Source organism: Diorhabda carinulata, chromosome 6, assembly GCF_026250575.1.
Source record: "Diorhabda carinulata isolate Delta chromosome 6, icDioCari1.1, whole genome shotgun sequence".
Taxonomy (NCBI): domain Eukaryota; kingdom Metazoa; phylum Arthropoda; class Insecta; order Coleoptera; family Chrysomelidae; genus Diorhabda; species Diorhabda carinulata.
Window position 1 is genome coordinate 10,498,106 of NC_079465.1, and position 25,692 is coordinate 10,523,797.

General features: G+C 32.4%; 1 protein-coding gene and 1 long non-coding RNA gene across 2 annotated transcripts; one reads left to right on the plus strand and one right to left on the minus strand.

The window, feature by feature from the left end:
- Positions 1-962: 962 nt before the first annotated feature.
- Positions 963-12,115, minus strand: LOC130894775 (facilitated trehalose transporter Tret1-like). The gene is made up of 2 exons (XM_057801760.1): positions 11,678-12,115; positions 963-2,397 (listed from the first exon to the last, which is right to left on the minus strand). Exons 1-2 carry the CDS (start codon positions 11,832-11,834, stop codon positions 1,061-1,063), a joined length of 1,494 nt encoding a protein of 497 aa, XP_057657743.1. The 5' UTR covers positions 11,835-12,115; the 3' UTR covers positions 963-1,060.
- LOC130894776 (uncharacterized) lies at positions 2,395-8,076 on the plus strand. The gene is made up of 3 exons (XR_009059385.1): positions 2,395-3,304; positions 3,378-3,536; positions 7,767-8,076. It is a non-coding gene; the product is annotated as an uncharacterized LOC130894776 (long non-coding RNA).
- Positions 12,116-25,692: the final 13,577 nt, after the last annotated feature.

A 25,692-nucleotide genomic window follows, 5' to 3' on the forward strand; every position in this document is an offset into this window, starting at 1 on the left:
TTGGAAAAAAAAGATAGAAATTCTGGTAAAAATTGTTGTTTCTGCACAAGAAAATATAGAAAAATTAAAAGAAATAATAAAGCTCTCGTTCGCTTTAATCCACAACTGTACTATAATGCACCCATTATACGTCTATTTTCTCAACCTTAATAATAATAGTTAATCACTGCTGTCCGATGCTTTCTTAATTTAGCTGTAATATTATATCATTCTACTACAAAAAATTCTCCTAGACCTGAGACTCAGAGTTTGGAAGACACTGATCAACGATTTGGAATGTACGTCTATTTATGTTTTTGGGAATAATTTATAAGTGGCTTTTGAACCAAATTGAATAATCGGACCTGTCAATATTATTGTTTGTGTGCGTAGATATCTCACGTTTTGATATTTTGTACTAAATTGTGTTAAAATCCAACAAAAATAATTAGATATAGAATATAAAAATGTCTTTTCTTTAACATCAACAGAAATAAGAGCAGCTGCTGAAGTTGCCTGATTCAATCATTGCCTATAGCCTATAAATCTGTTTTTAACTGGCAAAAAAAATTATTAATAACTATAAATAAACATCATCATCGTGTAAGATTAGATATGTAATAATTATCAAGCTAAATACATAAGATTGTTGTGTTAATTATCATGAGATATTATACTATTATCATGATTTTGTATGCACTATGCACTGAGTACAAATGAACCATGATACATTGTATCATATATTTGTTAGAATCAAATAATAGCCTTTCCAACCATGTAACAAAATTTTCCACAAAAATATTCAGTCGTAGATAAGATATAGTATTCTACTCGCATATAATGAGTTATTATTCAGTTAGTGATTTATTCCTCTCGATAGCCCTTGTGGCAGTAAACTTCACCTCGTAAATAATTACCTTCATTATACTCTAGTGAATAATATATTATTATTCTACTCAATTACATCTAAAACAAATAACTAATTGGCATAATAACATAAATATATTACGACAAACTATATATACATTTGCTTAGGATGAGTATTTCGATTTGATAAGACTAGATTTTTTGACGACTGATTCTAATAACTTTTCAATATCTCTTGGATTTCAGAAATACTTTTTCCTTTGGTTTCTGGTAACACAGTGTAAAAAAGAACGGATCCTATTAAACAACAAGATCCAAATATCCACATACACCAATGAATCCCAATAGCTTCGGCAAGCAAAGGATAAATCAGAAGATAACAAGAAAATATGAATCCAACTGTACTCATAATAATGGCCGAAGCAGTCGACCTTAGATCTGAATGGAAAAGTTCGCTAATCATAGCTAGTGGTGTTGGTCCTAGACCTAATCCATAAAGAGTAATATACCCGGACATACTAACGAGAGGTATCCATGGGTATTGCTTGACAAAAGGAGAACTTATAGATTTTAAGTAGAAGAACAATCCTAATATTGATACAGATGTTCCGGCTCCTATACTTGACGCAATTAGTAGAGGTTTTCTTCCGACTCTTTCAACTACTAAAGAAGCGAATGTATATGTACAAACTTCTACTACACCTACAATTATAGCGATGTTGTCTCCGGACATATTAGATCCGGATTCATTCAAAATGGGAGCCATTAACGGCATAACAACTGGTACACCTGAAAGATGTTGTATCGTGATTGGTAGAAAACCCAGCATCATCCCAATCCTACCTTCCTTACTTCTAAATAATTTGATTATACTAATTCCTTTCTTTTCTCGTTCAGATTCTAAAGCTTGCTGAATTGTATTGAAATCATCGTCTAGCTCTTTGATACTTTTGTTACTTCTCAATTGTGATAGCACCTTCTTACATTCAACAATTTGTCCTTTGGATAGAATGTATACTGGACTTTCAGGAATAAAGAATGAAAGAACCAGAAAAATTATTAGAGGTGCTGCTATGAGGAGTGTGAATGTTCTAACACTGAAAGGTGGACCTATGAGATATGTATAAAGTTCACCAAGTGGAAAACTTAACGCCATTATACAACAATACTTAGCTCGATTATGATTTTCACATATTTCAGTCAAATAAATGGGACAAATTCCCCATATGGCAGACACAGCAATTGCGATAGAACAAATACATATAACTATCAGCTCTATATTGCGACTAAATGCTACTCCGATAATGCTGATAAACATTACGAGACCCATTGCTTGTATACTTTTTCGTCTACCAATAATGTCCGCTAATTTTGGCAAGAAAATGGATCCAAATAATCCTGCCATTGCTGGTACACCCAATACCATCGAAATTTCTACTGTGGTTATATGTCTTCCCAAAGGATTTACTTCGGAGTCGTTTGATCGTAGTTTTTCCACTGCTGGAGATGCCCAAACTATTGCTGCTCCTCCAACAAACCATGGTATCAATGCTAAAAAAGAAAAAAAAATTATTCGCTAGTTGTGCTTGAATGCTTTTCAGGAATTATTGATAATATTTGAAAAGTTTTCAGAGTAATGAAAATTATATATAATGGGTTCTTGGCGTCTAGAAGATCGCTCATGAAGATCTAGAGCTTTAGGATGCGTCAGAAGAACGTTCTCACTTTACGATCGCCGTCTTACGATTTTAACTTTATAGCCACAGAGAATGTCGGATAATGGAAGCCAATTACAATGTGAACTGTCTATAGCCGACTCAGAAGTTGAGTTCGAAATTCATACCTTAGACAATCTATTTTTTAAGTTCCAGTAGTTAGTATTATCAAGTTACTAACTCATTCACGCCACCAGTATAAGAGATCTTGCTTTTAACACCGCTTCTTTGTAAATATATCGTTGAATCTTCACGTCGGTCCTTGAAAAATCTATAAAATTTCGAATTCACCTCATCCTGATTATCAACAAAATCGAGTTCAATAAATCTGTTATAAACATGAAGGTGAAACTAAAAAAAGTGTTTTAAAATAATACCACCGAATATCTAAAGAGTATATGTTTGGAATCGTTGATGACAAAGCCAGATTCTGAGCAACAACTCGTTTCCGACTTCATACCGCTAAGAATATACTTTGTGGCAAAACGTACAAGAAACTAAATCATGTCAAGCTGAACGCAGGCAAAGGATTAGCTCATAGAGTTGATCTTGAGAATGGAGAGAGTGAGATATGGAAGCTTGTTAAAGTGGGCCCGAACTAGGGCATGGAAACTCGCTGGTGCGGGAGAGGAAAATGGACCGTAGCGTTCTTTCTTGCTATGTTTTTGTTGTTATTAAAAAATACAAAAACCACACCACAAGCAGCCCTTCAAAAAACATTTAAACATCAGTAAAAATTGAAGGTGGGTATAACAGGTGTACTTACAAGATGTTCGTAATAAGTGTCCACATAATTATCTTCAACAATATTTGTAGACATTCTTGCGAGTACTACATTACGCCCTATTAGAGTAAATACACTTAGAAGACTCCTCTTCAAAAACTCAAGTAAGCTTAATGTGAATCTTCAAATTTCTACACATGTATCTGTTGTAATTTTTCAAGCTGTAGTTGAAGTACCAGGACTTTCAAAAGGTAAAACAAGTAACAACTATAAATTTATCATATATTTATATATAATATATATGGTATATATATTTATATATATATATATATATATATATATATATATATATATATATATATATATACATATATACAGCCGGTGACTTTAAGTTCAACTCATGAACCAAGAGATGGCGCTGAAACGAGAGCTCCAGTTGGTTACCTATAGGATCTGGTTCATCTATGGCCCGAAATGCTACTCTATTCCGATTGAATCGCCAAGATGTCGGTTTTGAGTGAGTGGAATGGCAAAGGAGGAGAATACTGGAGAGATATTTTAAAAGCGCGTAGAGAAATAGAAATTTGTAAACCGATGATAATCTCGCTCCCTATCTATTATAATAGTATAATTCCACTTTATAAACCAATCTATCTTCTGTATTAATTCTATATATAATTCTTACACGAGTAACCGGTTATTTTGAAATATATAGAGATTGAATCCCATCTCTATACATATCTTTACTTCCACCAAGAAGTGATGTTTTTATTATATCAACATTGTTATCATATTAGTGAGAATATTTTCCTGTTAATGTTACTATAAATCTTTGTTCTCTTCCTAGTAGCTTTATAATTAAATTGCTTTCCACTAGAAAAAACGCCAATTCCTATAATCTTTCACATTGAACTTAACATTGAACAATTTTAAAAGATTTTTCTCCATCACATTAACGAATTGACTCCAAATAATATTTCATTTTGATAACGAAGCTATCTAATAGATCAATGACCTCTTGTTGCCCAAGTATGGTGTGTTATTATTTTCTTATCTCAATGTCAGCTATCTTCGTGTTTATAGTTGTGTTACCATGCCTTTTACAAAGGTCGATAATGAAATCATACACGATCTTTAAAATGCAATATTTCACACTAGTAAAACATATACATTACAAAGTTAATACTGTTTGCAAATTATTTTAAATGTGCAATTCTACTGATTTTCAAGTAGCAACCTTCCATTTTAGTACTGATCACATTCGATAGGACGTTGTTTGATATTGAAAACAAAGACACAGTCATTCAAAATACAAATTGATATCAGAGCCGTATCTGGAAAATAACAAGGCTTTTAATACCAGTACTTCCATATATTTGTGTATATCTATATAAATATATTGATCTAGATGTTTGAAAGAGTCTTTACCAGTTCTTACTCGGTCAAGACCCCATTGAAAATAGATAGAAATATTTATTGAAATAATTTATACGAAACTAAACTTGGCTCGCTTAAAATGTTGATAAAAATACTTTTCTATTTTTTTTATATCGAAAATAATAATTTTATTCTAAATTTGAAATATTTCTAACTAATTTCACCTTATAAGCCCATTACTTTTCTTTTTTATTATTGAGGAAATATTTCAAAAGGGAACAAAAAAGGAAAAAACACACTCATATGCGAATGACCTATTAATATTCGCTAACGCTACAAGACAGAATAGAGAGTAGACGAAATTAATTAAACTATTAAACATACGAGAAAAAATAACTGTGAAAACAAAAAAAAAAAGAGTGTTAAGAAGCTAAAGTAGCCAATAGAGTGAATGAAACCAAATTCACATATAGATAAAGCACCGTACAGAGTATTTTACAATAGAAAGATATAACAAAGCATATAATAAAGAATATCTACGAGTTAGAACCGCAAACCAATGCTTATCTACGGCTGTGAATCCTCGATACTACTTAACCTAACCTAACCTTCAAATTAAAGCAGAAAATAACAACGTGGTCAATGAACATAATTAGATAAATAGCGGGAGTGAAGCAACAAGATGAAATAAGGAACGGTACATTAAACGCAAATTAAATATAGAGTGCTTTATAAAAATCGAATAAGTTCAAAGACATAGTGAGAATGGAAAAGAGCATTTGAGGCGATATGAAAAACCGGAACAAACAGAGGGGAGAAAAGAGGCAGAGCCAGATGAAAATGGAATATGGAAATAGCGAACAACCTAGAAAAAGAAGACTAAATGGGAAACGGGCTAAAGAGCAAGCAAAGCACATAAACAAATGGTATAAGTATAAACTATTAGTGTAAATAAAATTATGGTTCAAAAAGACTTTTGTTAGTAAGATTATCTACTACTGCTCGGGAAGATTTAAGTGTTGAGAAAAACAGAGAATGGAGCAAATGGTTTTGAAACATTATAGATGATTTACCCATCAAATCTCAAAGTGGTTTGTTTCATCTTGTATCTTCTCGCGGGGTATTCTCACCTTAATAAATAAATCAGATTTGCCATTTCGAAACAACTAACTAATTTACGGACCATCTGAAGCAGCTGTTGTTAAGAGCTCTAACTCTAAGGGCGTGTGCTATCTTTTAAACATTCGAAAATATAACTGATCGTCCGTAAATGTAATATACGGATGACTTTAGAACTTAGATTCTAATTGAAGATTCTTACAAGTCATATTCCGGAAGGAGTCTTTGGATATGAATAGTTATGTTGAAAGCTAGCTGGAAGATTAAATAAATTCGTAAATGTTTGGTAAGGTGAATATTATATGAGTAACTCGGAAAAGACCATAAAATTCCATGGACAGTTCATAATAGACAGCGAAAAGTCATACTGAGTTAAACTGTTGACAAGGATTGCTCTGTCAGTCTTTAATATATGTAATTTGTCTGCCGATAAAATTAAATTCATGTTTGATTTAATGTATTAGACATCAATTCTTATTACAAACTATACCAACGAAACAGATTTATAGAATTCTAATAGAACTCTCCGAGCCTTCCGATTAAAAGACATAAGGAGTTGTCCCAGAATTCATTTTTCGACGTACCAAAATAACATTCCCCTTTTAATGAAATTTCGAAGAAATATGGAAGTAGATACAGTGATAAAGTCCAATAAATATGCATTTGTCATTCATGGATAGACTTTTCCTTTATACCATAATGATAAAAATGGTGGAATCATTCAAAATGGAGGATGATTCAACAAGTGTTGTTAACTAATTTATGTCAGCTGGTATGTAGGAGAGTTTCCTCCCCAGTTTTATAACTAAAGAAAGGCGCAGTTAAAGTTGTTTGGATTAAGGTAAAAATGTTTTCTATTGCCGCATCTCCCCAAAATGGATATATTGATTTCATTAACTATTGATGGAAATAATGCCATCATTAGCGATGTTTTGAGAGCATAATTGTTAAAAGGTAATTGATATAATAGACCGACAAAACAGTATTTATTCTGTGTTAATGGTTACAGGTTTCGGTCTTACAACATCGATCTTACTATATAGAATATCTAAAATTGTTAGTCAGTTGGTGAAACACATGTAAAAAACATTCGAATCAAATTTTACCAATTTTTCAAGTTGAAAGACTACCAATGAATAATAATGTAATAACCAGAATACATTTGGGGGAGATCAAAATTCAACTTTAGTAAAAAGGAAGAAATAAATCAAAGTTTGACTATAACAAATCCCCGCACCTGTACGTGAAGAATATATTCAATATACCTTGGACTTTTTTTTAGTTTTAATTTGTCAATGTTGATTTTGTTTGAATAGCAACATTGCCATTTTGGTAGCTGTTTTATAGAAGGTATAAAGTTGTATACATTATCATTCCATCAAGACCAAAAATCTAGATATTGAATAAAAACAATATGATTTATATCATAAAATTAAAATGCAATAAATTATTGGATACAGATACTAAGATACAAACAAAATATGACATCTATTTAGAGACAAATATTCCGACTTGCCACTGATATCAAAAGGTACTGTAAGCTAAAATGGAAAAACGTGTGAGAAAAAAAAAAGAATTCAATGGCAAACTGCCATTAGTAGGAAAAAACTGATGACTGTAATACTTCTAGTATGACTGGGGGATAAATCTAATAAAATATATAAATATTAGTATTGACAAAAAAATTGAGGCTTAACTAGAGACGAAAAAAAAGTCATACTTATCGTCCCTAAAAAGTGAATGTTTAGCCACAGATTGTAGGAAAAAGTTAGTAGTATAAATAAAATTGGATGATTGCATTATACTTGAACTAAACTCTTGTTGGTTATTTGTCATTTTTGCTAGAAGAATTAATGCCGCAATTTGAGAATTTGTTTTCTAATCCTGTACATGCCAACGTCTCTTATGGAAACATCTATTTCCAACAAGATAGTGCGCCTTCCCATTAAGCAATATTTGTAACTATCTCATTGTTGTATTTGTAGACATATGGATAGGTTGAGGGGGACCTATTGAATAACTACCAATATGTCCGTATTATGAGGAAACTTGATGTGCGAAAAATTTAAGATCAAACCAACAATTATTTAGTTCGACATTTGGATCTTGGTCAAACCAAATACCTGAGTATGAAAGCCGTTGTGTCGGTGCATGTAGCATTATGTGTTTCCAGTGATTATTATAAAATATTTAAAACGAATATCAGTGATTTCCAGAATTGTCAAATAGTATAAGGAAAACATGAATAGCATTCTTTTAAATGAATAAATAAATTATTTGATTACTGGTTTTCAAGAACTTTGTTACTATTTATTATATTGTTATTAGTGTGGAATGAGAATTTGGTATTTGCTAGTGTTGCTCTTCAATAAAGTTTATGTCATATTTCTGAGTAATATCACTCTGCATAGATTATTATAGCATGTAAAAAATGATGATTGGGAATATTCAACGATGAGTAGATGTGTTTTACAAATAACATTTGGTATGTTGTATTTCATATTATATTTACAAAACAGACTCTCAGATTAGTCTCATCATTTAATAATACCCACTTCAAATTTCTTTCGTCTATTCACATTGATTCCACATATTTGAAAATATTACCAATAGTTTAAAATTTACTTAATTTTCATTCTACCCAACTTGTAGTAATTATCATTCAGGTTCTTTACAAAGCGAAAAATAATGGATTGTTGGTTATTTCATCAGTTAATCTCGAAAATTCCACATAGGAACAGACTCTTGAAACTAATTATGTTTATTTAAGTAGTTATTATCATAATGAGGCTAGAGGAAGAGAAGAATTATTCCGATTCGAGAATTGTTTGTTTTGCTTTTCTGACATTGATAATGGAATAAAGAAGTACATTTGCGAGTTATTCTCGGTTATTGTTGTGTATTGATAAATATAAATATTAATAGTCCTGATAAATATAATTAATAAACAACACAAATTGATAGCAATAATGGAAATTTCAGTGTTTTATACCTAGTATGAACCAAGCGGAAGCAAAATATTTTGAGTCTTGTTTTTAAAAAAATTATGCCCCGAAATATCCATGAGGTGTATTGTCCAGGCAATTTAGGAAAAATCGCTTAGTTTTCCACGATCAGTATGAAACTTTGTATTTAGATGGTGGAAAGTGTGTACAATGACATATCTTTATCCGTGGTCTGAAAAATTTTTTTGTCATTGTCAAAAGCACCGATATATGTCGAATTTTAAGGAAATTTCTCATTTTTTGCTTATAACTTCATTGCTAGTGGCTTTACCAAAAAAAAGTTAAATTCTTTTTTTTTGTCATTAAAAGACCTACAAAAGTAGATGTCACGCGTTGAAAAATATTAATTTGTTAAAGAGATACAGTAAAACACAATAATAATTATTATTTTTATATAAACAATGATAAAGTAGCTTAATAATTGTCATTGGTTCTTGTAATTGTGCAAAAATACTCTGAACTATCAATAAATGACGTGTGCAAAAGCTGGAGATTGTACGTTTAATGGTCCATGAGTTATGGCCTTATAAACAAATTAACAGCAATAACAAATAACTTGGTCTGTGCGTTGAATGTGGTTGTGTATTGAGTATTTTTTAGCTATGCCAATCGATTCCTCTCGAGGCGAGGTATCAAATTAAAAAAAAAACATCCCTTTATAGCAATTAGTTCCCGAGAAAAGTACGGCTAAAGCTGCACGGTCGAATTTGAACGCTCGAAACCACTTTTTTTCGCGCTTGAATCCGCTATCCCCACCGCGCGCGATCAAGGAAAACCGAGCGCTCCGCTGACATTTGTTAATTTTTTTTGCAGGGAGAAATTTCCACGAGATACGTGATTTTTCATGTAAAGACAATACTGTAAATAACAAATTATGTGATATTTTTTTTTTCGTCAACTCGCTAAATTTGTTGTACAGTTAATTTTTCACTTTCCCGGTCTCTATCTTCGTGGTTTTCCAACGAAACTCAATTTTTTTTTTTTTAAATGAAAGCTATTTTTATGCACTTTCGATCTACGTCAAAAAAAAATATGAAAAAAAGACGAATCCGCACGAGATTTCATTTTTGAAATCCCCTTAGAGGGGAATTCAAAAATAAATTCCCTTGATTGCAAAATTCAATTTTTTTTTAAATGAACGTCGACTTCCTACATAAAATAATGAAATCTACTCATAAAAAAATCAGCACAACCACATTCAACGCACAGACCAAGTTATTTGTTATTGCTGTTAATTTGTTTATAAGGCCATAACTCATGAACCATTAAACGTACAATCTCCAGCTTTTGCACACGTCATTTATTGATAGTTCAGAGTATTTTTGCACAATTACAAGAACCAATGACAATTATTAAGCTACTTTATCATTGTTTATATAAAAATAATAATTATTATTGTGTTTTACTGTATCTCTTTAACAAATTAATATTTTTCAACGCGTGACGTCTACTTTTGTAGGTCTTTTAATGACAAAAAAAAAAGAATTTAACTTTTTTTGGTGAAGCCACTAGCAATGAAGTTATAAGCAAAAAATGAGAAATTTCCTTAAAATTCGACATATATCGGTGCTTTTGACAATGACAAAAAAATTTCTCAGATCACGGATAAAGATATGTCATTGTACACGCTATCCACCACCTAAATACAAAGTTTCATACTGATCGTGGAAAACTACGCAAAATGATGATTTTTTGGCTATCTCGCCTGGACTAGTAGAAATGAGCAAGAAAACAGAACATAATAGATCCTTTGAATCAAAGTTTATGAGAGAAGTGTATGTGAGACCCTGAATTATAAATATATACATACATAAGTTTCCAGACCCATATTAGAACGGTAGTTACATAGTGTACAACTACAGTATGAGAGGTGATGATAAACATTGGGTCACAGATACTTAACCTTGCAGCCTTTTGTCAAACTTAGTATGAATAAAAACGTGCAAAATATTTCGGCATAGGATTCAAATAATTAATTCTAGTTCAAAGAAGAAACTTCTAATGTTTAACTCAAAATGAGATTTATCATTCAGTAAACGTTTCTATTGTTTTAACGTTATCATTCTAATGCTGATATTTATAAAGTTAATAATTTATTGATGCCACTGGTGAGTGAACTCTGATTCTAAGACGAGGTTACCAGGAGAAAATTTTTATGCCTGAAGAACCTGACAAGAACTACAGCACAGAATCATTGAATTGATCTAATATCATCGGTCTTTGACTAGTTATCTGATCATTTGAAGTGGGTAGAAACCTAGTCCAAACATGATTCCGTTATAAGCTTTTTTGATGAAGTGAGCGAGGATATTGATACGAATTTGTGAAATTAGTACATTTTCATTGATTATTGATAAGTTTATCTGATTGTTTAAAAATCGAGTCCAATGATTCTGCCACTTGTAAGGTAAATCTTATTCCGACTGGTTTCTGTTATTTTTTGATACTTGTTGTATGTTAGTAGTAAGAAGAAAAATGTTTTAGTCGTAATTTAATGAGTTATAATTTCTATCTGGATTATTCCTACATATGGTCACTAAAAAATTGAGTTAGTGGTTTATTTTGACTCACTCAGTATATTTCTCGATTCCCAATTGATATTTGGCAGTTCTCACTTAAACCATTAATATGTCTCGAGCAAATATAGGTAAGTGACAATTTAAATGAATAGTCATAATTATTTCAGTACCTTCAAACGATTAGGTTTTCCTTGAGCTACTTCTGTTTGTTAATATAATCTGATTTCATTTTTACTTTCATGTGAATTATAATATTTCACATTAAACTCTTCATATTATTCCACTATTAATAATAAGTGAAAGTTATTTACCTGTATATAAATAAACGAACACAATTTATAATAGTTATCATTAAAAAAATCGAATAATTACCTATTGCTACTGTAAAATATAAAAACAGAGTATCTGGCCTCTTCACTTGCTGTTCAGGCTGTAATTTTTCATCATCACTACTAGTGGGAACGTATTTCACTTCCTGTAAAAAATTATTCTCACTAGGAGTCTCGATCACCATTTTAACCGCAGACATCTAATCTCATATTACATGTTTTGGTATGAATTTATCTGTATTTGCTTGTGTATTATACAGCGTACAGTGACGTATTCGGAATTTCCATACTACACTCTTAATTATATTCAATCATACCAATATAACTTATCAACTTGAAAAGAAACTGAGATAATTAAACGTTCAAAAAATGTTCAACATGTCTTAATACAACGGTATCAACGCAATGTAGGTGAATACTGAACGTTTACGTTTACACATGTAGTCGTCGAAAACAAGTTTATAATAAAAAATATAATCTGGTTATGAATGTACATAATTTGCAATAAATTATTCTTTTATACAAATGTATTATTAGTATAAACTAAAAGTACCTATGAATAGGTCATGTATTGTATTTTGATGTAATTTCCATTTCGTTGACATACTAATTCCGCATTGTATTGAAACTAACTAATAATTATTACCCCGGTAATGAATAATATTTTTAGGAATATGTCGCATATATCAAAATAATTATGCAAAGGTTGTCTATCCTCCAGTTTCAAACGAATATACATACAGTATTGTATATCAAAGCAAAAAATTAGACAATTACATTTTAAGCACATAAAATAATCTAATTCAAGTACCAATGGCAGAGGGTCCTAAATGATTTATAATATAATTATAATTTGTACTATTTATGCCTTTTATCACTGTTTTCTTTGAGATTTGATGAATACAAGGATTTAAAGTCGGTATCAAAATGATAATTATAATATGTACAACTTATTTAGCAATTATATTACATCATTCATTAAGTCGTGTGACTGACACAAGATGGCACTACCATTTTCAAATCCATATGACGTTTATAGAATTCCAACTCTCGAAAAACTATGTGTAAAATTTCATGTCATTTCGATTAGTCAGAAACAATGACAGCCATTCAAGAGGAGGTACTTTTGTTATTTTCAAAACAATGATTACAAAACAATTTCGTGTGCTAATTGATCATTACTTCTTGATGGAAAAAATACTGTATAAAGCGGAGCAATGGCTTCAAAAGTGTTATCTAGACTCTGCTCTATTGAAGAAAACCATTTGTTATTGGTTTGCTAAATTTAAACTTGGCCGTACATACACGGATGATTGTGACTGTTTTGGTTGTCCAATTGAGGTGATTACTCTAGATAACATAAAAAAGGCCACAAATTGGTTATATCTTCTGCTTTCTTTAATCTAAACAAAGTGCTTGTTTTTCCTGGTATCCTCTGCCGTTTAATTATTAGAGAGGTTGTCGCTGCATCTCTTGCGGGGTCTACTCAACGCTTCGACGCCCTAAGAGCGACTTGTGTCTAGCTATTTTGACCATTCTGTCGTAATTCATTCAATCTATAAGTTCGTTGCACTCTTTCTTGCCAATATCCATCCGTTTATGTTGTCAATCTTACATGTTCTTCTAATGTCCTCGCTTCTCTCCCTGTCAAAAAGTGTTTTCCCAGCGATTCTGCGCACTATTTTTATTACGGTGGTTTCTAATATTCTCATTGTGTTCGATGTGTATGGTCTGGTCTGGTTTCCGCTGTGTATGTTAATATAGCCCGGATTACAGCCTTGTAGATTCGGAATATTTGTTTCGGAAGATTGTATCGTTCAGGTAAGCTGAGGTTCGTGCTTCTTTTGCCGCTTGGTTTCTCACCTCCGCTTCGATATTACCGTATCCTAATATTTCTATGCCTAATATTTAAATTTTATCATTATTATCTACAACCAGTTTGCATCTGATAGATGTTTTGAGGTGATCATGCATTTGTTTTTTGCTGCAGATGTCTTTTGCCGTTGTGTTTAATGTGAATAGTAATCTGCGTTTTCTGCAATTTGAACAAAATCACAGAACCATCGGCATAGCCCTAGATCTCGACGTCTTTCTTTAACATTTTATAACCTTTCAGGTTACGAGTGCTTTTTATAACTTCATCCATTAACGATGTTGAACAACACGGGGCTAAGAGAATCTCCTTGTCGAATAGCATTGTTTACAGGAATTTCTTCGGTAGTTATGCTATTGATTTTGGCCTGTATTTTGTTTCTCTTGTAAATGTTTTCGATGGTTTTTACGATGTTATATGGTATTAGCCTGTTGTATAGAAGGTGTACCACGTACTCCAATTATATTCGGTCAAACGCCTCTTCTTGGTCTGTAAAACACATGAACGGTTTGTTATTCTCAATAGATTTTTCAACTATTTGTCGCAGGACAAATATCGCATCTGTACAAAATCTTTCTGATCTGAATCCCCGCGATTCATCGCCTAATGTGGTGAGTTCATTTATTTTGTTTGTCATCATCTTTGTTACTAGCTTCAAGGTTGTATTTAGAAAGCTTATTCCTGGGTAGTGTGCAGGTACCTTTTTTTCTCTTCTTTGACCAGTAAAATCGTGGTACTGGCCATTCATCCGAAATTTTTTGATGTAAATTCTTAAGTTTCATTAATGCGGTTTCTATATATTTTTCTTCTATTTCATCTACTTATACAATAGTAAATTGAAATTACGTGACATAGCTGAGGCCGTAAAGGTATAAGAAGGTTGTATGTTTACACTCATCAACGTGTTGATGATTCACAGCAGTGTATGGCCATGTTTACACATAGTGAATCGGATTTTTTGCATCGATATGTGACAATGGATCTATCTCTTCATTCCGGAATCAAAACGAAATGTCCAAAGGTACAACAGTCAGCTGGGAAGGTTATGGCTTCAGTATTTAGGAATGCGCATGGAATATTGTTCATTGACTCTCTCCAAAAGGGAGAGACAATCAATAGAGAACTAGATAGAGTTGTTGGATAGTTTGAATGCAAAAATCTGCCTCATACGTCAAAGAAAAAACTACTGTTTCACCAAAACAATGCACCGATTCACATGTCGATGTGCCCCCCCCCCCTGGTAAGGAATTCATCTCAAATGAAAAAACAATTGCTGAAACTGAAGCTTATTTCGAGGCAAAAGACAAATCCTTCTAGAAGCACGACATCGAGAAATTAGAGAAACGTTGGAATATTTGTATTGCTCTGGAAGGAGATTACATTGATGAATAAAATCAATTTTTGATAAAAATGAGTGTTTATTTGTGGAATTCTCTTTATTTAATTATATATGTCAAACCGACTATAAATTGTTATCATTACCATCTCTTAATTTCAATTGGTTATCACAACAAGCAACAGTGGGTTGCTTCTCTCACATTGGCCATTTTATATATATTTTCATAAAGACTTGAAGAAAAGTTGAAACGTCAACCAAAAAATATTGAAAACCTATATATGTGTTGCTAAATGTTCTTGATTCTAGGTCTCTTCTGTTTCAAAATTAGTTTTTCAATAATTTCTAAAGGATAAATAAAAATTGACGTTTCGACTAATGTCGATTTACGCATAACAGATGGTACAGTTCCAAAATACTTTGTGGCTGTTATGTTGGAGAGAAGATTTCACGTCCTAATTCGGGCATTACATTTTGACGACAACAATACTAGAAAAGAAAGAGCCAAATATGATAACCTAGAACCAATTCGGGATCTACTTGACAACTTTGTAAAATCATGCTATTCAAATTTCTCCATTGGAGAGTATGCTACGATAGACGAAATTCTGGAAGCATTTCGAGGAAAGTGCTGTTTCAGGCAGTATATTGCTAATAAGCCTGCAAAATATGGCATAAAGATCTATAGTCTAGCAGATGCACGAACGTTATATACGCACAATAAGGATATATTTCCGGAAAACAACCAGAGGGACAAGTTGCCAAACGATGCTTCCAGCATAGTGAAACGTTTGATACTCACTATCTCACTATTAATAAGGCTGGACGAAACGTTACAATGGATAATTACTTAACATCGGTTCCCCTTCCTAACGATTAACTTCTAAATCACAAACTGACTTTAGTTAGTACACTGCGAAAGAATAAGTGGGAGATCCCATCTGAGTTTGTTCAAGTGAAAAATCGTCCAGTATGCAGTACCATGTTTGCTTAAGGGAAAGATGACAATAACTATTCTTGCGTTGTATATTCCAAGAAGTAATAAAAAAGTTCTGATTCTATCTACTCGCTATGATGATGCATCTATAGATCCGTCCCCCAAACAAGCCAGAAATTATAACATTTTATAATTCCACGAACGGTGGGGTAGATATTGTAGGACTAAAGTGCGAATATTCCGTAGCACGAATTGATAATCGTTGGCCACTAAAGTTTTTTATGCTCTATTAAATATTGTTAAAATAAATTCCCAAATAATTCCCGAGTTGAAGAAACTAATTTCAAAATAGAAGAGAACGTTATATATATATATATATATATATATATATATATATATATATATATATATATATATATATATTTGAGTATAAATTTATTTTTTTCCTCTCTCTAATTTCCTGGGTTCGTAGGTTGTTTGGATGAAATAATAAAACTTCGATGAAATATCACATTTATACGTATAACATAACGTTTCGCTCCTTCCTTGGGAGCATTTTCAAAAGAATATAAGAATTAATAAATGATGATTAAAATAAATATATGTAGAATACATAAAACCATATTAGTAGTATTTTTTTGTGATTTGGAGTTATAATTAAGATATCTTCCAGACCATGTTTCTTTCTTATAATATTTAGGTTTTAGGTCTCTTCTGTTTTACAATTAGTTTTTTTTTATAATTTTTGGCTAGGTTAATAAAGATGAAATTTGAGGTTTCGACTTTCCTTTAAGTCTTTATCAAAATATGATATTGACACTGGCAATTTGCGTATTTATATTGATTAATAGATCATGAACATCAAAATGAGAATAAAAACAAAATAGAGAATGTTCTAATAAGAAAAATTAATTTGAATTCATGAACATAAAAGCAGGCTATTCAATTCTTTAATTCTTAGTCAATTAAAAATGTTGATCAAGAATCCTGGATAATGAATAGTTTTTTATCAATCAACAATGATATTGTTTGCAACCTCCGAAAATATTCTAATGGCCTATGGTTTGGCAACCAAATATACATATACTTACCAACTAAAATATCTGAATTCAAGAAATACTATTATGTTCTCTTGGAAAATTCATGGAATATTATTTTAACTAATTTGTATCAAAGAAGAGCTTTTCGGCAGAAACCACTTCTACATTTGCCAAATACAAGGTATCTCAAAAGTAAGTTCATATTTAAAAAAGCAATTTTAAGTAAGTAAGTAAGGAATTGATTAAAAAAATGTTACATATTATAATACATTGCTTAGGAAATTATTACCTGGTCCAAATGGATGCCGTTGCCCTCGCGGCAATTTTTTTGATGGAGCACTATGATGGATCTATAGGTATAAAATCTCTAATACGTGGATGCCAACCCATGTCACCTTTCCTGGAGCTTAATTTGCCAGGTAAACTTTCAAAAACTCTTCGCAGAGATCTTTCGGACGTAAGTGAAGTTGCTAAGTCCTGCTAGAACCATGTTCTTCGGTTGTGAACTTTTGCAGTTCAGGTACGAAAAGTCGTCTAGGATCTTCACGTAACACTCTGACTTCTCTGCAACTGTGCATTTCTTTTAAACTTAAATGAAGCAGGGATCTACATATGATTCGTTGCACTAATATCGCAGCCGATACGATCTTTTAGGCGAATATAGGAATTTATAATGTTCGTGTTGTGGATTGGTCGCACTCCAGTAGAGGAAATTTAGCTTATTGACGTGTATGTTAAGATTAAAATGACCTTCATTCGAAAACAAAATAATGGTAAACTCTGGAAATAGATCAATTATCTGGTTTACAATGTCAAGTCTTTGACCAACATCTTGATGATAATCTATGCACGATTTAAGCAACAGCTCGCTTCCAAATAGACAAGTTAGGTTCGTCACAGACCAAGTAACACCATCTATATTTTCGATGGTTTCAGAAAACCTTGCACGCCCGGATGTTGTTTATTCAGTGTTGATTCAGGTCTCTTCAAACATCTCTTCTCATTTTCCAATCAGTCGAGAGCCTGACGGATCATTTGAATGACGAACATTGCGAATATTGTAGATTTTTCTACGCGCTATAAGTGCCAAATTCCTGTTTTTGTAAAACTCACGTACGCTCAACGCATTTTCTGCTTCCGAAAAACACTGCTGAAGTTAAAAAGAAGCAACTGATTTTAAGTATTCCAACGGCAATAGCTACATGGTCGCCTGATATACTTGTTTTAGCGGAATTTAAAAAGGCGCCAAAAAAGACATTATTACAGTGATATCTGAAAGTATTTGAACTTGGCATGGCAACAGAGCTAACATAAATCCTACTTTAGTTTCCTTATTTGTGAATAACGATAGATAACCAGGGCTTTTCGTAGCGAAGTTTTTTGTTTTATTGCATTCCACTAATTTATAATAATCCCTTCGATTTTTCGATGAATCTTTGGTGTTTCGTGATTTTTTAGAGCTTGTCTACATTTTTTCTCTTTACCCTTGGATAGTAAGTAGGCAGGAGATTCTGAAAAAAAGAAGAAGAATATTGAAAATGTAACAATAAGTATTATCAAAAGAAGTGTCATACTAAAATAAGAACCTATGATGAAACAATAAAAATATCCTATTTGATGGAATAGTCCAAAATAATATCCAAACTTGGCTCTATTATGATCCTTGCAAATTTCTGTGACATAAATTTGGGATAATAGAGCAAGATCCAGCCAAAAAAGTTCCTTCCATACATCTGGAGATGTATGATCATTATTACAAAAGCACTGAATGCTAACAAAATGTGAGATAAAAGTAAACCTACTCACATAGTTAATAAGTATACTAGAGTACTAGAGCTTCAAGGAAACTTGTTATAATTAGTGAAGCTGCTATCATGGAAATATCTGTTGGGGCTGCATGTGATCCTAGTGGATTTACTTGAGTATCAATGGAAGTTAATTTTGGTATCACCGGTGATGTCCATACTATTGAAGTGCCGTTCACAAGTGCCAACAGTTGCACTGCAAAAAAAATATATTTAAATATTTAACATATTGCCATGCACAGGCCACATTTTATTGAAAATTATATTAAAATGTTAGTTCCTATTAGTTTGTACATAAATTCAATTTTAGCGTTATTATGTACTATGTGGAAAAATCTGGTCGATTTTTATTCTCAAATTGCCAATTTATAGTGTGAAAATATTATCCTCCTCAAGCACCTCCACTGAGTTATAACCACGGCCTCGAAAATTGAGGGAGTCGTGTGGCACCTTGTTGGGAAGGGAGTTCAGTCCTCAGTTCAGCAATATAAAGTTTTTCAAATTTGGTGTAATCATAACTGAGAAAACTAATTTTTAACATGAGAAGTGTTGATAATGTCTCTATCATGAAATTTTACGTAGAATGGAGATAATAATGAGAAATAATCTAGGAGTTAAATCGGGAGATCTAGCCGGTCTCCATTCGGTTGCTCCACGTCTTCCAATCCACCACCACGATAAACCTCGTTTAAATAATTTCTAACTGTATAATTGTCCCTACTTTTTTAGTGTGAGCCTTTGGTCTTTGTAATGTAGACACTAAAAAGTTAATCAAAAAATCTAGATAAACCTCACCATTAACTGTGTCCTCAAAAAAATGAAAGCCAATAATTTGATTGTTAATGATAACATCCAAAACGTTCACTATTTTAGGGTGTTGAGTGTGAGCCTCACACATCCAGTGAGGTTTTCCTTTGCTTCAATATCTAGAGCTCTATTTTTTTAACCATTCCGTTTAAATGAAATGTCGCTTCATCAGAAAAACCTATTTTGTTTATGAACTACAATCCGCGTTTATTCTATCCATCATCAATTCACAAAATTCTTAGCTTCTATCGGAATCATCTTCATTTAACTCCTGAACCATTTGCACTTAGTAAGGGTGATTTTTTTTCTTTCTACAAAACTCTCAAAATAGATGATTTACTACATCATTATCGGCGGCAAGCTCTCGAGTTTTCTTTTGTGGATTTAAATTTATATCTTGTTTTTAAATATTTTTTAAATGTCCAGTTTCACGAAACTTTTTTCAGTTTTGTTAATTGTAGACTGCGAAACGTGTTGACGGGGGTATTTATTATTAAAAATGTCACAAACCTTCTTTTGAGCTCTTATTTTATTATCACAACCAACTTTAATTAAAATGTCTATTCTTTGAGATTCGGACAAATGAGCCTTAATTAAATTTTATACGCATGCAAATATTAGACTGACTTCTTTAGTTAACTTTAAATACCTAAAACACAGCAGCCACTAGATTCATACCATTTGTTTATTTGGGTTTTTGACTAATATTTTAGTATCTTTAAAGACTTTTTCCTGATGTTTAGCAGAACAGATACGAAAATACCTGATTATTGATTTTCTCATTTATGATTGCACCAAATTTGAAAAACTTCATATTGCTGAACTGAACTGAACTAAAATTCTTTTCCAACAAGGTGCCACACGACTCCCTTTCTTATTTAAAATTTTCGAGTGGGTGCTTATAATTCAGAAGGAGTGCTGGAAGGGAATAATAATTTCATACTGTATATTCACATTATAAAAATCGACCTGTTTCAGGTTTCTTTCACATAATACATAATAACGCTAAAATTGAATTTCTTCCATACATATGGACTGCATTGTATAAGAATAGGGGGAAATCTAATATAATGAACAGTATTGGGCAAAATGAGTGGAACGCGGAATTTGTGGTTTAATTATGACTTTCAGAGAAGAGAAGAGGCAAGCTACATAACTAACGACTTTATTTGTGATTCAATTTCAAATTTTTAACTTCTAAAACACAGCTATTCAAAGTCGTGTAAAATGGATGGAATACCCAATTTGTGGCTCAATTAAGACTTTTGTGTTAGAGAAGAAGCAATCCACATAACTAACCGTTGTATTTGTCATTTAATTAATTTAAACATAATTATTATTTTGTTTATTAAAATGGGTGGAATACCGCATTTGTGGCTAAATTATGACTTTAAAGATAAAATGTCTCATTTCAAATTTTTTGTACATTCAGTATAATATGAAATTCACAAATTTAGAGGTAGAGGCGGCTGTTATTGCAGAGCAGATAGAGGTTCATCGATTGTTATCAGTATATCTGCTGTTGATGCACCAAAAAAATATAAATCGATAAAGTTGTTTTGATGACATGGCTATATGCCTAATTTCTTAAAAGTATTGATAATTACACATATTTTTGCGGCTTGAACTTATGAAACAGCATCTGACGGCTGGAGTCTGTGGGTACAGTGCCAAGGAAAACAAATAACACCATTTTTACGTGTATTTTCAATAAAGTAATACTGGACTAGGTATTGAAACACTAGAAAATTTCACGAGCCGTTAAAAATAAGCCATAAACATCTCAGTCATCCAGCCTCAAATGCTGCATTCTGCCGTTGTCAACTCTAATTCTCTGTCGAGGGGTATCAGCATTGGAGGCACGTAAGCTCCGGATGAATTAAACCATCCTCGTTCCGTTGATGATAGTGAGCCCACATGTTTTTTTCTCCTTTCTGCAATAATAATGCTCTTTGCTTTCGACACGCACGATATAACAGTCTATTCCATTGGTGTCAGATCATATTTGTCACATACTTCCCCGAGCTAAGAATGGAGTTTATCAACAGCAACTTTAAATCTATTGCACGAGCTGCAGATGTTACTTCAGGGTTTCTCGTGTATAAATTGAGGTGACGTTTTGAAAATCCCTTCAACCAATCTACACCAGCAATTTCCTTGTCAAGGTAAAAATTGTGAGAATCGCGAGCTAGCGAAGGACGACGGCGGCTCATCCATGACGTTCCAGTCATATAGTTGAGCTGCCTGTAGCTACTTGAAACAGCATCAACTGCCTCCCGAACTTTCCCTCTTATACGTAGGCACCATTTCTGAATCTAAAACAGAATTAATAGCTGCCTAATAGCGTGAACAAAACACGGCTAGTATGTGTAGGTGCCCCTTTCATACCTCGCATACCCGTTATGCTCCTCGTTCCCCTTCCAGATTTAGTGACTGACAACAAAAACCTAACTGAAATAAATTGGATGGTTGAGATAGCTACCAAGTCGCCAAAACAATACTATAATTTTTGTATATGCACTTTATAAAAGCATTAATAATAATAATCACAATCTAGAATTTTACTTTCCAATTTACACATGAATTTTTATGGGAAGCTACAATAGGCGTTGGCTCTTATTTGAGCTTCTCTTTGTTTTCAAATGACTCAATAGATATAACTGCTAGTAGATTTCTTTATCTCTAATAAATGATCACATTTGAATCAACGAAATATAGACTGTCAAAACTGTAACCCATACAATAGATATTAGATTGGATCACACATACTTAACCTTGTCAACCTGATTATGAATTACGTTCTATGAGAAATGTAAAATTTGAAACTATTCCTGCGTATGATTCTCATAATTGATTTTCATTCAAATAAGAAACGTCTTGTAACGTCTAACTCAAAATGGGAATTTTCATGAGGTAAATGTTTCTATTGATTTGAACCATCATCCTAGATTGGATATTTATGAAGTTTCTAATCTATTGAGGACGCCGATGCAGTAAAAACTTTTATTCTCAGGTCATATCACCCGAAAAAAATCTCTGTTCTCACACAACCTGGTAAAAACTATGGCACAGAATCATTAAATTGATGTAAGGTCATCGGTGACTAGTTATCTGATCGTTTGAGATAGGTAAAAAACAAGTCCACGTAGTGAACTGAGGATATTGATACGAATTTGTAAAATGAGTACATCTTCATCGATTCCTGTTAAGTATATCCGACTGTTTTGAGAGGAAAAAATCGATTCCAAATATTCTGACCTAGATAAGTTTATCTGCCTGTTTTAAGGGGGAAAAGTCGAGTCCAAAGATTTTGCTACATGTTATGACCTGTTAAAGTAAATGATGATGATGAATCTATTCATGATAAATGCACAACATTTTCTATTTTGACGTGCTCGAAAATCGAAGATTTCGTTACATAGATTCGTACATACCAAGCTCATAAAAAGCTTGAGCCAGTGGAGGTTTGCTTTGAATTCAAGAATCACTCCATTTCCCGAAACCAAATTGAAATTTGGCAGTGAGAAAGTTAAACCAATCATATGTCTCGAACAAATATAGTTACAGAAAATTTTTGTGTTTGTTAATATAATCTGATTTTATTTTCACTTTCATAGGAATTTTAATGTTACAAATGGAATCTTTCATATTTTTCCACTATTAATAAAAAGTAGAAGTTGTTATTCACCTGTATATCAATAAACAAACGCAATTTGTGATACTTATTATCAAAAAGTCGCATAAATTACCCATCGCTACTGTAAAATATAAATACAGGGAATCCGGCGTCTTCACTTGCTTTTCAGGATGTAATTCATCATCTTCACTACTGAAATTGTTCACCATATCTTACTACAATGGTATCAACGCAAATTATGTGAATACTGAAAGTTCAAGTTTACACATGAAGTGTTCGACTCAAGAAGAATTTTACGATAAAAAAAATAATCTGGTGATAAATGTACATAATTTGGAATACATTATTCTTATAATACAAAATATTATTAGTATAAAAGATAGGTACCAATGAATTGGTTATGTATAGTATTTTCATTAAACTTTCATCTAATTGATATACTAATTCAGCATTGTATAGAAACCACCTCATAAGTTTTCAATTAGCGTTTCCTCTTCCCGAATGTTTTCTTTCAGCTTTCAACACTTTTGATCTGGTACTGCTTCAATTTTTCTCTATAACATCGTTATTTTGAGCATATATATTATATTATATAGTATTTGACACAATGTAACAAAATAACCTTAAAATTAAATAAAGATTATATTCAAAATGTTAGTAAAATGTAAGAAACTATATATAATGGTAACCCATTAATGAACATAAAGGCTGGTTGTCCAGTTCTTAGTCACTGAAAAATGTTGAATAAGGACTATGGAATAGCTCAATCAACAATTGTATTATATACAAAGATCTAATATTAATATTCAGTGATGCAACCCAGCGAAATAGTGCTCGTATACATTTCTAATTTCTAATGACCTATGCTCTGTCAACCTAATATACATATACTCACCAACTAAAATCTGAATATCTGAATCCAAGAAACAGTATTATGGTTCTTCTAGATAGATCCTAGAGAAATATCTTTACAACTTTGGAACAAAGAAGAGCTTTTCTCCACGCCTACAATTTCAAAATACAAGATTTCTCATAAGAAAATTGATATATAGAAAAGCATGTTTGTCACATTTAAAAATATATTGCTTGGACATTCCTTTTTCAAAAATAACAACGTCCAAATGTAAGATGTTGCGCTAATGGCATTCATTTAATCGCGCACTAAAATTGCTTATGACGGATTCTCCGTGATGGCTGGATATTTCCTTCAAATTATGTCAGGTAAGTTGGTTTCTAAGCAAAAACTCTAAGTTTAACATAAATCTGCAGGAAAAAGTCCATAGCTGTTGAATCGGAACAACTTATGTTTCCTCTCTTGAAGATTAATTTGCCAGGAAAAATTTTACCAGGTCTTCGCAGAGATCTTTCGGACTTACGTGAAGCTGCTACGTTCTGATGGATCCCTGTTGTTTGGTTAAAACCCTCAATGTTTTGCAATTCAGCCACGAAGAAGTCCTCTAATATCTGTACATAATGCTCTGAATTCTCTAAATTCACTTTAGGCGAAAGTAGAGACTACTGATGTTTGTATTTTGGATATGTCGTACTCCAGTAGCGAAAATTTTTGATGTGTATTTTAAGATGAAAATGGGCACCATCCGAAAGTAAGATGATGATAAACGTTAGAAAGCGCTCAATAATCTGGTTTACGAAGTCAAGACTCTGGCCAGCATCCTGAGGCTTCAATTCTAGAGATTTATAGAGATGTAGCCCCAAATCTTTGCGTAAAATGCAAAATAATAATGATCTGTACACATTTGAAGCAACAACACGCTTCCTAATGAACAAGTTAGGCCTTTCAGAGTTCGAGTAACACTGTCTATATTTTCGACTTTTCTAGAAGAGCTTAAAGGCCCGTATGTAGGTTTATTCAGCTTCGATCTGGGCTTTTCAAACTTCTCTTATAATTTTCCAATCAGTCGAAGTGCTTGACACATCATTTAAATGACAAAGATTACGAATATTAAATAATTTTCTACTCGCTATAGCCGATGAATGACTGTTTTTGTAAAACACACGTACGCATAATGCACAGTCAGATTCCGAGAAACGCTCCATAGCATTGAATTCCCATGAGCCATGCTTCCGATCAATATACCTATCGCGCTTCTTCAAATAATTGCGTTCGTACAATAAGCAATACAAAAGTGAGCTTCCTTTTGACATATCTTGTATTAAGTTTAAGGACTAATGTCTACTGCTTAAAAATCTATTCAAATTGGAGGTTGGCAATGCATGCACTTCTAGAGACATTGAAATGAGAACTGACGATTCAATTGAGACACACTTCCCAGATCGCTTCGAAGAAAGTAACTTGATTACGTTCTACAGTTCTCGTCCAGAATAAGTATTTGAGAACCTGGATAAGCTCAAAGCATGTTTTCTGCTTTGGAGCTCACGAATGTCTGTATACAGAGCTTTATGAAAATAAAATACGTTGATTTTCAAGTAGGGATAATCATTATCAAATTAGAATTTACTCGTAATATGAATCTCAGTAATTGAAACATCCAAATTTCAAAGTACATTTTTTCGGTAAAATAATTGCGTTTACCTAAACAACTAAGTTATTTGAGGAAAATTATAATATTTTAGTAAACATATATCACTTTTTTGACACAAG

Excerpts from the sequence above, each read along its gene's own strand:
- LOC130894775 (XM_057801760.1), bottom strand. The coding sequence starts at position 11,834 with ATGTCTGCGGTTAAAATGGTGATCGAGACTCCTAGTGAGAATAATTTT. Across the intron at positions 2,398-11,677 it reads ATATTTTACAGTAGCAATAG|CATTGATACCATGGTTTGTT; the intron begins GTAATTATTCGA and ends TTTCTTTTTTAG.